This window comes from Trematomus bernacchii, unplaced genomic scaffold (genome assembly GCF_902827165.1).
Source record: "Trematomus bernacchii unplaced genomic scaffold, fTreBer1.1, whole genome shotgun sequence".
Taxonomy (NCBI): Eukaryota; Metazoa; Chordata; class Actinopteri; order Perciformes; family Nototheniidae; genus Trematomus; species Trematomus bernacchii.
The window spans coordinates 2,845,467-2,859,328 of NW_022987656.1; the positions used below are offsets into that span (position 1 = coordinate 2,845,467).

The 13,862-nt window shown below is 42.8% G+C and overlaps 1 protein-coding gene across 1 annotated transcript in view; it reads right to left on the reverse strand.

Annotated features, from left to right (window-relative positions):
* Positions 1–1,848: 1,848 nt before the first annotated feature.
* Positions 1,849–13,862, reverse strand: part of kiaa1109 (KIAA1109 ortholog) — a 131,797-nt gene continuing 119,783 nt past the window's right edge. Inside the window, 6 exon segments of the mRNA XM_034135314.1 lie at positions 1,849–2,707; positions 4,012–4,171; positions 7,377–7,511; positions 7,766–7,960; positions 10,384–10,587; positions 12,315–12,566. Of these exon segments, the coding sequence (XP_033991205.1) occupies positions 2,491–2,707; positions 4,012–4,171; positions 7,377–7,511; positions 7,766–7,960; positions 10,384–10,587; positions 12,315–12,566 (1,163 nt within the window). The 3' untranslated portion in view covers positions 1,849–2,490.

The window sequence follows — 13,862 nt, forward strand, 5'->3', positions numbered from 1 at the left end:
CCTAGCGCTAGCTTTTTACTTCTAGCAGTTGCATTTGCGCCTCAACAATCATAAAAGTGTTGTTAATATGGGGAGATTATCCTGCTTAACAAAACCTTTAAGAATTATAAACATGAGTTTGCCACAGATGGACTTTTTTTCTGCAATATTAAAAAATGGAAAAAATCCCATTGCTTTTTATTGAGGGAGCCGTTGCAATGTTAAAGGTCAATTCCATTGTTGAGGTCTACTAGAATAGATTTATTTTGTGCAATTTTCCAAACTCACATTGGTTTCTCATACAGCATCTCTGTATAGTATGTGTATTCACTCTCTGTCCTACACGGCCTGTTGGAGCTCCTGCCCCCCCCCCCTCCCTGTGAGCCCACTGTGCTCTGATTGGTCAGCTCGCCCACTCTGTTCTGATGAGTCTACCACCGTTACAGCGGAACATCAGTGATTATGTGTTACAATGGCGTTTGTTAGCAACCAAAAAATGACACCAGGGTTGCGGTCTAATAGTCCAACAATCAGCTCCTAACGTCTATCCCTATCGTCTATCCCTTGACCTCTGAGTGAAACGTCACGGGGTTAAGGGATAGTGGATAGGAGAATTCAAAAGGACTTAGGAGAAGAGACTGCGGTACTTTAGAGAATACGACTGCACTTTCACTATCCGACGTGTTTATGATGCGCCAGCGGAGGTCATAAATGTGCATCTGCTGCTGTGGGGAAACTATGGAAACTACAGTTTTCTATACAGCGGACTACAACATGGATGTTTAATAAGAACGAGGAACTACTGTAAACTCATCTAAAGACTCTGCACCGTGCTCTGACGCTGTTGTTTTATGCTTTATGAACGGGGACAACAGAGAAACATATTCTTCATGACCAAAGTTGGAATTGAAATAAAAAAGGAAAGTGAAACTTATGCTCGTCACCCTCTCCCTCCGGTCCACATTAATACAAATGATCCCAATACGTATGATTGTATGAAAAGATCTTAAAATCAATACAAATGTATTTATTATAACGGTTAGTCCTTAACATCTATCACTGTGTATATCACCATTCAAACATCTTTTAAAAGTTGAACAAACCCCACACAGCTCAGTAAACACTGGAATGTTGACTTTATTTGATAATTTCAGTAAAAACTAACGTTCATATTTCTCTTTTTGATTATAATACTGATGAACGTTCAAAACAAAGCACTTTGGCAACCTACCACATACGTTTTAAAATGCTTAATAAGCACCGTAACTTTCATGATATCATTTCTCGGTCATAATCGGTTGTTTCCGTGAACGGCCGACTGTTGTGTGACGGCAAATTCTGCGGCTGCAAGGCATTGTGGGGCAGCATTTTCTCCTCTCCTTTCGGTTAGGGAGGTCCAGTGGTTCCTAAGCTAAAGGAGGTTATAAAGGAAGTTTGAAACCTCCTTTCCTTTCATTTAGAGAATTCGAACAGCACTTATCATGGCTGCCACTGAGGGACTTCCGGGTCATTTCACTCCGTTAGGAAGGTTCCTACGCTAAATGGACTATTCGACCGCAACCCAGTAATGACAAACAGATGAGACAGTGTGAGCTGGGTTCATTTCCTGCTTGCTGCGAGACATCGCGAATGGACACATTTGGGGGGGGGGGGGGGGGTAATAACCGGAAAAGCATGACATGGGCCCTTTAACTTTTTGGTCGTCCTAGAAAAAACATCATCACTACCCAACTTTATGTCAATGTATATTAAAAAAATTAAATAAAGCAGAATTAAACAATATCAATGATTTTCTGCCTTGTCTAACAAACTATATCCCAGTAAAATGCTGGCCCAAGGCATTTTTCAATGATTCAGACCAGAGCCTCGTTTAAAATTGAATGGCAATATTTTATTAAGTTAGGAAATCAACATATTTAAGAAATGTAATTATGTACACTGGTTCTACTGTATGGATTTAAAAAAAGGACAAAAAAAAGCTTGACACACCAAGCTCATACATGTTAAAGACATTTCACATACCCATAAATAGTGATGACTGAGCTAATCATGTGCCGTAACCTCTCAGTATTTATTTGTTCACATAAAAAAAAAAAAATCAAGAACACGGTCACTGAACTGTTCTTAAATATCTTAAAACTACACTATAAAATACATAAAGCATATCTACCATGTGTTCCATGGGAAACAAAGAAAAGGCAATGGTATAAGAAATCATTTCTCATGAAATAGTGGTAAGCTTTAAAATAAACTTTCAAGCGATTTCATCAGTAAGGTCATTTACAACAGGTAAAAGAGGCAGGGGTTTTACCATTAAAGCAGGCGAATAACTCGATCTACTTTGTTCAAAATATACAGAAAACGACATTGGTGCAAAACGCTTCAGTCTGAGCCGCTTAGTGGCACAGACCACGTAAACAACTGAGCTGAAATTCACAGGCTGTTAAAATGGGTTGTACAGTAGTGGCCTTTGTGATCCAGTGTGTAGTGACTTCAGTGAGTGACAGTTCCTCAGTGCTCCTCCTTGTCCCGCCCCTTCTTGTCCTTTTCGTCCTGCAGCGCAGTGCCCAGCTTCTTGATGAGCACCGACAGCACCTTGTCCAGCGGGTCCATCACCCCCCTCTGCAGCCACTTGGGAATTGTAGTCCGGGCGTGGTGGAAGCCCAGTTTCTGCAGGATGTAGTCCACACCCACCGGGTCGATCTTACGCCCTGTCCAGGAGATGAGCCTGAGGAAAGAAGAAGGAAGGGTTTCAGTTTAGGCCCTTTATCCACTTCTGGCATAAATATATATAAAAACATGTGTTTAATGTTCCCAAGACAACCATATCTTGACAACGTATCGCTGCTGTTTTAAGGCGGATTAGCCGCGCCTCATGCCTTGAATCTATCAATTTGGGCTACCCTCTACTCGTATTTTGACCATGAACACCAACCAGAGGATGCTTGCTCTCACTCTTTGTATGACTGCACTGCTACAGAGATAAAAGTAGAGCAGTCACCATGGGCAACATCCAGGTCCTATCTGCTCAAACAAACAGGCCTTTCAGCCTTTGGTAGTTTCTGTGTGAACGTCACAGACAAAAGCTAGCTTCTCCTTGAATTTGTACAGTGTTGTCACAAGTGCATTCTGAACGTAAAGTGCTTAGAGTGGCCGGACAAAAATGTCTCAGAGGCGCTCAGCGGAAAGACGCTGGGTAATTTCTCAATGGCCCCATTTTATGGCTCTGTTATTATTAGAAACCATTGTAAAAGAAACGCTGTGTGGTCCTTAGTCAACTGTAAATGCAACTAAGAGTATACTGTGTGGTAAAGTGTTTAAGAGTACAGAAACTCATTTGGTCTTTACAACTTTAAAAAAGCAGGTATGTAGCATTATGATACTTCACCTAGTATGTTATTATAAAATGTTTATAATGTGTAAATTATTGTTTTAACGCATTATAAATAGTTATTAGTGATTAACATTGTGCAGTACTTTAAGCAGATTATAACGCAGTATAAGTCTGTTTAGGAGGCGTGTGGCGCAGTGGGTTGTGCGTAGGTGTTGGGATCAGGGGGTCACAGGTTCAAACCCCTCTGCAGTCAGCATGTCGTTGTGTCCCTGGGCAAGACACTTCACCCCAAATTGCTCCTGTGGGGATTGTCCACAGTATTGAGTATGTAAGTCGCTTTGGATAAAAGTGTCTAACAAGTAACATGTGATGTAATGTAATGTTTATAATGTATTGTGAACATGTAGACTCTATTAAGTATTATAGACATTAGTTTCATAAAACAAAATTGGTAGTTAGTATAAAAGAAAAGTAATTATAATTTAATTGTGTGATCTGTGTTTTTTTTTTTATTCCAAAGCCCTTTAAAAATCCTTGTTCTGTATATTATGATATGCATGGCGAGTCTGTGCGTCAGTGTAGCAACACGGTCATAGAGACTGACCCTAACCTCCTTCCTGTTGTTCCTCTGCAGCTCTGAATGAGCTTAATTCACGTCATCAGTCCTTTAACCAAACAAAGCCCTCCACTCCACTGACCTGAGGGTGGGCTCCAGGTGCCAGGTGTTGCACATGAACTCCCTCCAGTCCACCGTGGTGTAGTTGATGCCGTCGTCTTTGTCCGAGGAGCCGTCGTCGTGCAGGGCGGTCGGGCTCTTCTGACCGGGGCGGGTCGCAAACATCCGCGGGGCGAACAGGGCTGGGGGGGGGGGGGTAAGAGAGGGGGGGTAAGAGAGGGGGGGTGAGGTTACCGCTGCTTCAACAGGCACACCACAATACAGTAGAGGAGTGAGTTCTTCAACCTGGGAATGAGTCAGCATTTTACCCCTTCAGGTTCCCTGGTATGGAAGTCTGTGGTTAGCACAAGCTAAGGAGATTTGAATGATTTGTCCTACGACATTAAATGTATCAGTAAATACTCCACTCTTGAATGTCTGAAGCTTCTATATGTCATAAACACACATAGAAGCTTGGTTAGAGCTAGCAACCCATAGCAGGCCGGTACGAATCCCGTAGCCGGCCGAACAATTCATGCAATGTCCTCCCCCGTCTCCCCCTTTCTACACTAAGATCTCCAATAAAGGCCCTCTGGCCCAAAAATACCTTTAAAAAACCCTGCAATAGCTAACAAGCCACTACATTGGATAACTAAACATTACATTACATTACATGTCACTTGTTAGACACTTTTACCCAAAGCGACTTAGTACTGTGGGCAATCCTGACAGGAGACATTTGGGGTGCGACATGCTGACTGCAGTGGGATTTGAACCAGTGCACCACTGATCCAACATCAGCGCACTACTTCACTGAGCCACAACTTCCAGCACCAACATCATCACACCAAAAATTAGCCGCTTTTAGCTTAGCGACTGTTATGTAGTAATAGCCTAACGTTAGCTTTTTACTTCTGGCAATGGCATTTACGCTTCAAAAATCATAAAGTGGCGTTATAGAGTGGTGCAGTGATGAAGTATTTTTGTAGGCCAACCCGTAATGTAGGCCAACCCATTGCAAGGGCTCCCTTCACAAAAAACTAAGTACATCATCATCAGCTAAAGGCGGACTCTTCCGGGCATCATGCCGTTTAGCAGTTATTTTAGTCACCTGTTAGCAAGCACACATTTTATGAAACATAAAAGCGTCAGACATTCACGAGTGGAGTATTTACTGACATATTTTATATTGTAGAAACAAACATGAAAGGGTTAGGGTTAAAATCTCTTAAAGGTGGGGTATGTAATTTATTTCAGAAACACTTTTTGTTATATTCCATGGAATGCTCTTAACATCCCGATAGCAATGAATACATTAAATGCTTTGACAATAAATACATAAACAAAATATCATATGTGGAAGCCGTGGCGCTGTAAAAAGCACGACCAATCATTTTAGCCGGCCCGGCTAAAATAACTGGATGGCCTACCTGCCTGTCAGCCTTCCATCTGTGCACAAACTTATCTCGTGCCCTCATTGGTCATGTGCGCGTTCGTGTGTGTTGGAAGTGGCAGATTTTTTCCGGTTGTGTATTTTCAAATTCTAGCGCACTCGAGCTGGTTTCTCCAAAATGACCTACCCCACCTTTAAGCTTGTGCTAACCAAAGATCTTTTTTCAAGCGTCTAACCATAAACACGTTAAAAAATGCTGACTAATTTCCGGGTTTACCACTTGTGTTTTATACTACTCTGAGTGGAGACATCCTGCAGAACAAAACGTGTAAGTGTGATAAACGTGTGTTTGCAACTGATTTTATTTTCTGCAATATTCAAAAAATATCTTTTGTCGATGGACGCCTTGTGATGCTAACTTCTGGGTCGGCCTACATTATTTCCTCATCCCTACTCCACTCTACACACATTCATGAATGTCCCTGAAGGCAGTCGGCACCTTGATGGTATAGATCTCGACTCTATTCAAATGTCCTGCTCGAATGAATCCAGACGGATCAAACTGATGGAATATCTCGCCTCCTCTCCCTCTCTATTCAGCAGCAGAATCAACAGAACAAAGTCACGGCACCACTCTAATTGTCACGAAGAATGTGAGCTCGTCTGCATAAAGGCTGCTAATTTGTTCCTCCGTGACAAAGTAGAGCCCATTAAAAGTAGCCCCCCCCCCCACTGTTCGTAAAGACACCTCTCAGCTGCTTCAATTTCCTGCCGCTCTACAAAATGGCTTCACAGGGACAGAGGCAGACAGATGTGCTTTATATTGTTATCTCTCCTTGGACTGACGACTCATTTCTATCCTCACCTTCTAATTGAACTAGTCCTTGCTCATGGAGATGTCCCAGAGACTGTGGATGTCCCAGAGACTGTGGATGTCCCAGAGACTGTGGATGTCCCAGAGACTGTGGATGTCTTTTAAACTGACTGGAAAGGTTAAAGGGATTGTTCGGATTGTTTGAAGTTGGGTTTTATGAGGTAATTATCCATAGTCAGTGTATACAATAGAAACAGACAGGAGTAGCAGGAAGCAGTGTACTACTGTGGGCTATAATGAAGCAGTTATATACGCTTTTTAAATAACTCCATTCCTATTCTACTGCCATCTTGATCGGTTCATTTGTTAGTTATTGTGTGACTTAGTTTGAATTCATCGCAGTCACACAATTTGTTAGTTTGGACAGTTCCACCGATCGAGGCAGCAACCCGTTTGTTCTTCCAGGTCAAATGTGTGTTTTTGTCAATGGAGTCTGGTGGTTTGTAAAGAGCAACATAACAGCTTCAGTTGGCGGTCAGAAAGCACTCTATGATGGCAAGGTAAAACAATGTTATATTCTTAATATAGCGTACAGCGAAAATAGATTATTATTATATCCATTTTTGATTGGCCCTCAGCTAATTCTAAAAGTATAATGGAATATGACCGACATCTGAAACTCGTGCTCCACTTATAATGTTCGTCTTAAATATATATTACACAGTATTCATGTGTTAATAAGGCCAATGTTTGTTGATCAAAAAAGCCCAAGCTTGAAATACCAAAACATTTTGTAACAAAATAATTAGACCCTATGGTGAGCTGTGATGTAGTCTGTTTTCTTTCTTTAAGCATATACAGTTATTAAGAATAATTGACCTACGTTTAATTGATTTAGCTAAATTATAACTTATAAACGTCACATGTGGCCCAGCCCTCTGTATGTTTCTCTGTATGTGGCACTCAGTGAAAAAACGTTGCACATCCCTGCACTATATGATATTGATATTTGTAGGTGTCTTAAATATGTTCTGCTGCTGCGCCCGCCCTCCACAGGACATTGTTTGGCTTCCGTCTGTCTGTTATTACCACATTAGGGGCATGCGGACCCTCTACTGCAGGCTACACTCACTAATGGAAAGGATCTGATAAAACCCCACTTCCAACAATCCCTCTAAGTAATGAATGAATGATGTGAAACCTTTCTCCTTCTCCTTCAAGTATGCAGAAACCAGGTCGTGAAGGAACATGATGAGCTCGGCGTCCATGGTGACACAGATGTGGTCTGTGAATTCTGTCACCACGCTGCACTCCACTTTGGGTTTGCTGTCGGTGTCTGGAAAAAAAAGGAAAAAAAAGATCTGAAGCAAACCATTGCTTCTCAGACGGTCATGGGGACTGTGGTTTTTGTTAAAGAGGAAAAAAGGAAAACGCATTTTTTTACAGATAAAATATTTTTGTTTATGTGATTCTGCCGAGGTCATGTTAGTCAAGGGCAACATTTTCCACAATATTTGCTGACTCGTGTTATTTAAAGATACAGTGTGACCTTAAAAAGACAAAATATTTCATCATGCTCCATTTCATCACCTGTTAGCGAAGGCTCTTCAGGATCCTGTACGTGGATTGACTTGAAGTCCAGTTGCATTCTGGGAAGAGCAAAGATGGTCTCCGTCTCGTGGTTGTAGCTGGAGGAGCTGCGGAAGCTGCTCAGCAGGCTGGAGCTCTTGGCAGCCGCTCCGCTCTCCTGGTTGTTGGCTTCAGCGTTCCTGAGCAGGTTCAGCTCTGAAACGGGAGATAAGACGTGTGGAAACTCTTTAAGGTCGTGTTCACACCGCTCTGCTCCCATGCTTCGTTAAATACTATCTGCACCTGCTTTACATGTAAGATAAGCAGCTGCTCGCAAAGCCAGACAGAAAGGGAAAGAGAAAACGCTGTGTCTGTCTTCTTTAAGTCAAAGCTGTCTGAAGTTGAGAAATGCTTAAAGTTTGAGAAGCTACTACAATGAAGCAACCGTTTACCTCTTTATGAGGTTACTCGAGATGAAGCGAATGCAGTTTAAAGCACTAACCGTGCATTCATTCTGATTTCATAAAGGTTAGAATGTTTTATATCTTAGATAGGTGCTGATTTAAATGTGCTGTTACAGAACTCTACTGTATTATACTTGTATATCAACAAAGGTAGTGAGTATGCACTAAACACATGCAGTTTGTTTGATAAGGGATGCGCAGATCTCCAGAGGATTGATATTGCCTCCAATAGTGGTGCTGGAATGAGTCCAAAAACCCAGGAATGAGTTAGCATTTTAGCACTGCGGCCTTCCTCGTCTCAAAGTTTATGGTTTTGAATGTGTTTTTAGTTAGAAGCCTGAAATAAGGTCTTTGCTTAACACAAGTTTAAGAGACTTTTTGACCTAAGACCTCGATGTAACTCGTATGTCGAGGGAGCGCTTGTGATGCTTACTTCCTGGTCGGCCTACAAAAATACTTCATCCCTGCAACACTCTATACCAGTGGTCACCAACCAGTCGATCGCGAGTGGGGTGCGGGTAGATCGCGCGCCGTTAAAAAAAAATAATGTTTTTTTTTTTTTAATAACGTTTTTAGATGTAAGCCTATCATCCACCACCCCGTTAGCAGGTGCCACTTGATTGACGTATCTTTGAGACATTCCTTGTCGCTCCCGAAAATAATAGACTAACTTCAAGTGATGGTGCATATTTTTGAACTCACTGCACTTATGGTAGATACCAACTACAACAAGATGAACATATTTTACCGTGATTTAATTGTAATACACGTTTCAAAATGATGCCGAAGTAACAACATACTGATACCAGTTAGTAAAAACCATGAATTAATGCTTTGACAAGTCTGCAGACAAGACGGCAGGGGAAAAACCTTTTAAAATGCGTGTTTTCTGAATGGAGATTGGATCGATCAGGCTAAGCTAACGTTGTGGCTGCTCCGTCCAAACTCACAACGACCTACAGACAGAAATAAACCAGCGACTGTATTCACCATGACACAGACAGTCTGTGGTGTGTACTTGTTTAACTTTTCTCCAGTTTCTGAACAGATATGAGGAGCTGTGAGCTCTGTGTGCTAACTGCTAACAGCTGATGTTTTGGTTTTCTGATTCAACGTCAGTGACGGCAGGCTGAGATCCTCACCACTGATTGGCTACCGCGCGAACGCATCATTCGCATCAACCGCATCAACCGCGTCTGTCCGCGTCTTTGCATTGACTGTAATCGCGCCGCCCCCAAAATCGCATCACGTCCGGTGTGAACGCACCAATGGTTTATGCACGGATAAAGAATGTTGTTAGAATTTTGAATTTGTAAGAATTGTGTTAAAATAACTAGTTTTAATGTTGATGTTAAATGTTGCACTTGCATGAAGCTTCAGTGGATAAGCCTCACAGTTAAAATGGTACTTTATGTTATCTGCTCACTGCAACATGTTATTTTTTTCTTTGTTGTTGTTGCTGTCAACAAAATAATGTACTCATTCACTCAAACAAATGGAAAATAAGCTACATACCTTTATATTTAGGATTGTAATGAAGGAATGAATGAAACTTAAAATGATAGGTATGATGTAAATATATATATTTATCCTTTTTGACATGCTAGTTATGTTGTGTTCTTGGTTTAATCAAATTGGAAGTTGCACAAAATGATTTGATGTAATTCAGATGCAATGAGCCTACATACATAAAAGGCCTCAAATTGGAAGAACGGTCTGGGCCGTCTTTTTCACTCAATTCTGCAAGAGGTAGATCTCGCCTTTCACCAAGGGGATCTTGGGCTTAAAAAGGTTGGTGACCACTGCTCTATACTGATCATTTTAGACAGATCACCCAGGGTTACTGATGGTTTATGTTAAAACATGCCCAGTTATACCACTGCAATGTAACATTGGCTCTTCCTGGTTCTTTGTACATGTCGACTATTTCCCTGTTGTTTCAATAAAGACTTCATTCTGTGAATCGTTAATAAAAATAATTCAAAAAAGTCAGTGTCATTATTCCATATAGTGTTTTCACTATTAGATATGGCAAGCTGATGCCAACAAGGTATTCAGATTTAACATTTGGAAAAAGAGAGCGTTGGAAGTTTGAATCGGAAAAGTTGGAACATGCATCCCTGTGACCTCAGGATGCAAAATAAACTATTCACGTCGATAAATGAAACCAGTTACCTTCGTTCCTCATGGCAGTGACGTAGTTGAACCATTCTTTGACCGTGGCCACTCCATGTGGGGGGTTTTCATGCCGCCTCCGGGTTATTTTGGTTATGGTGGCCATGGGGCTCTCCAGGGCCCCGCAGGGCTTGGTCACCATCGTGTTATGACCAAGATGGAAGTCCAGTGTCTGCACTATGTAGGTGGAATCATCTTGGGAGCCTGGGGCAGGAGCAGAGTCAGTGATCAAAGGGTGATTAAAGGCAACAACTCTCATCATTGTCTGGCATAGAGACAATTATTGGATGTGATTTAGCTTCTTGTTTACCACCTTTTGACAATTTCACATGTTCATTTACATATTTTAGATTTTAATACATTTACAGTACTTCAGTTCCATTCTTAACCTGTTAAGCCCTGAGCCTGTTTTTCAGGTCTCAGGCTCGAAAATGACATTCCCAGAACAAATGACCATATCTTCCCTTCTAAAAGGGTTAAATTAATAATCTTTTTCCTCAAAGTAATGATAAACCTGTGAGTTGGATGTAGAAAAGTCAGAATCAATATAGATGTTTTTTATTTTAAAGAAAATTCAGATTTTACATAGTAAAAAACTGTAAATTATAGTGTCCGTCCAAAAAATCTTTTTTACTTACAGTATAGTGAAAACTACCCTTGGATGATGGTAAGGTAGACTAAAAGCTTTAGGAATCCAAAGTACAACATATAATAAGTACCCTGTATCAAGATTGATGCAAAACAAGTGACATTTGACCTTTCTAGAGAGGTTTAGCCAAAAACACTCCACCTCTGAGGTGATTTGGGTGGAAATGTTTTTTTTCTTCATATCTCTGGAACCCATTGGTCGATTTTGATGGTTGACACCTCTTTCTGACCGTTAGAGCCAATAGAATTGAAGGGGGAGTCCCCCACACACACACACACACACACACATTGTGAAACAAAAAGGTGGGGGCTTTGCGCATGTAATTTTGCATTAGAGTGAAGCTACAGTCTAGCTCTGACATCTAGAAACGTAAAAGCATGGATTATCCGTTTTATTTCTCATGGATTATCAGAAATCATTTCAAAGGGACACAGACACATTGGATTAACGTATGGATTAACTTCAGCAGCGTTTTTATCATTTTAATGCCATTGAAGACCACTTTGGAGAGACTACAGAGCCAAGGTAAGAATGTTAGCATTTTTAGCTACCTAGCGTCACCTGTTTTGATGTCTGTTTTTGCTTATAACGTCGCAAATTCGTATAATTCAGTGATAATGAGGGTACCCATCGATTCTGTGTCACCTCACGATGTGAATCGATGTCATGGATGTGGAGAAAAGATAAATAATAAGGTTTTGCGAGTGATTTTCGGTGCAGTAAGGTGTTAGCATTTTTCGCTCGTTGCTAATTCAGAGGCTCAGTGTTAGCATTGTGGGTTTTCTTTTGAAAAAAAAAAAAAGATTATCAGTTAGATGAGTTTCTTCCCGTTACATGGATATAAAACATTTATAGTTTATTAAATGAACATGCCCTCAGACACCGTTTCCTGCAAGATGTTGCGGCAGTGCCCCGGTACCGGGGTCTCTCTCTTTTACATTAAATAGAGTTATTTTACAGTATAGTATAAGTATTTTTTACTTAAGTAGAGGATCTGAAAACTTTTCCACCACTGCTTGAACAGAAGCTGAGAGCTTTAAGAGGCATGACCTCTAACTCTAAATTATTATCGAGTTACGTTTGGGGATATTAGACATTATTGGGAAATTCTCCAAATTAGCATATGAGTCATGGCCAAAAATGTGTTTTGTGAGCCGTCCAGGCTTCCTCAGATATTTATATCCAGCTGCGACTACAGCCATTTGTCCTGTCTACTTCTTTTTAAATGTTGATTATGTAGTGATTTTTTAGTTCCATCTGCACATGGAACATTCTGCCTCACCGTCCTCCCAGATCTTCTGAGCCTCCGTCCAGAAGGCGATGTTGGGCTCCTCCAGGTGGAACAGGGCCCAGGACTTGGAGCGGAAGTTGGGCCCGTGGAAGCAGGCCAGGGTCATGTGGTTGCCATGGAGACTCATGGAACCGCCCAGCTGCACGGCGTCCTCGGGCAGAGGCATCTGGAAGAGTGAGATGTGGCAGCCGGCGATCACCTTCAGCACCCCGGGCCAGTGGCGGTGATGGGCTGCGTCCATGTCTGTGAGACGGAGACAGCAGGGGACAGAGTGAGACAGAGTGAGACAGGGTGAGACAGAGTGAGACAGAGGGAGACAGAGGGAGACAGAGTGAGACAGAGTGAGACAGAGTGAGACAGAGAGAGACGGAGGGAGACAGAGTGAGACGGAGGGAGACGGAGGGAGACAGAGAGAGACGGAGTGAGACAGAGAGAGACGGAGTGAGACAGAGAGAGACGGAGTGAGACAGAGAGAGACGGAGAGAGACGGAGTGAGACAGAGGGAGACAGAGAGAGACGGAGGGAGACAGAGAGAGACGGAGTGAGACAGAGAGAGACGGAGTGAGACAGAGGGAGACAGAGTGAGACAGAGGGAGACAGAGAGAGACGGAGTGAGACAGAGAGAGACGGAGAGAGACGGAGTGAGACAGAGGGAGACAGAGAGAGACGGAGGGAGACGGAGTGAGACAGAGGGAGACAGAGAGAGACGGAGGGAGACAGAGAGAGACGGAGTGAGACAGAGATAGACGGAGTGAGACAGAGATAGACGGAGTGAGACAGAGAGAGACGGAGTGAGACAGAGAGAGACGGAGTGAGACAGAGATAGACGGAGTGAGACAGAGATAGACGGAGGGAGACAGAGAGAGACGGAGGGAGACGGAGTGAGACAGAGGGAGACAGAGAGAGACGGAGGGAGACAGAGAGAGACGGAGTGAGACAGAGATAGACGGAGTGAGACAGAGAGAGACGGAGTGAGACAGAGAGAGACGGAGTGAGACAGAGGGAGACAGAGAGAGACGGAGTGAGACAGAGAGAGACGGAGAGAGACGGAGTGAGACAGAGGGAGACAGAGAGAGACGGAGGGAGACGGAGTGAGACAGAGGGAGACAGAGAGAGACGGAGGGAGACAGAGAGAGACGGAGTGAGACAGAGATAGACGGAGTGAGACAGAGAGAGACGGAGTGAGACAGAGATAGACGGAGTGAGACAGAGATAGACGGAGTGAGACAGAGAGAGACGGAGTGAGACAGAGATAGACGGAGTGAGACAGAGAGAGACGGAGTGAGACAGAGAGAGACGGAGTGAGACAGAGATAGACGGAGTGAGACAGAGATAGACGGAGGGAGACAGAGAGAGACGGAGGGAGACGGAGTGAGACAGAGGGAGACGGAGGGAGACAGAGAGAGACGGAGTGAGACAGAGATAGACGGAGTGAGACAGAGAGAGACGGAGTGAGACAGAGAGAGACGGAGTGAGACAGAGGGAGACAGAGAGAGACGGAGTGAGACAGAGAGAGACGGAGAGAGACGGAGTGAGACA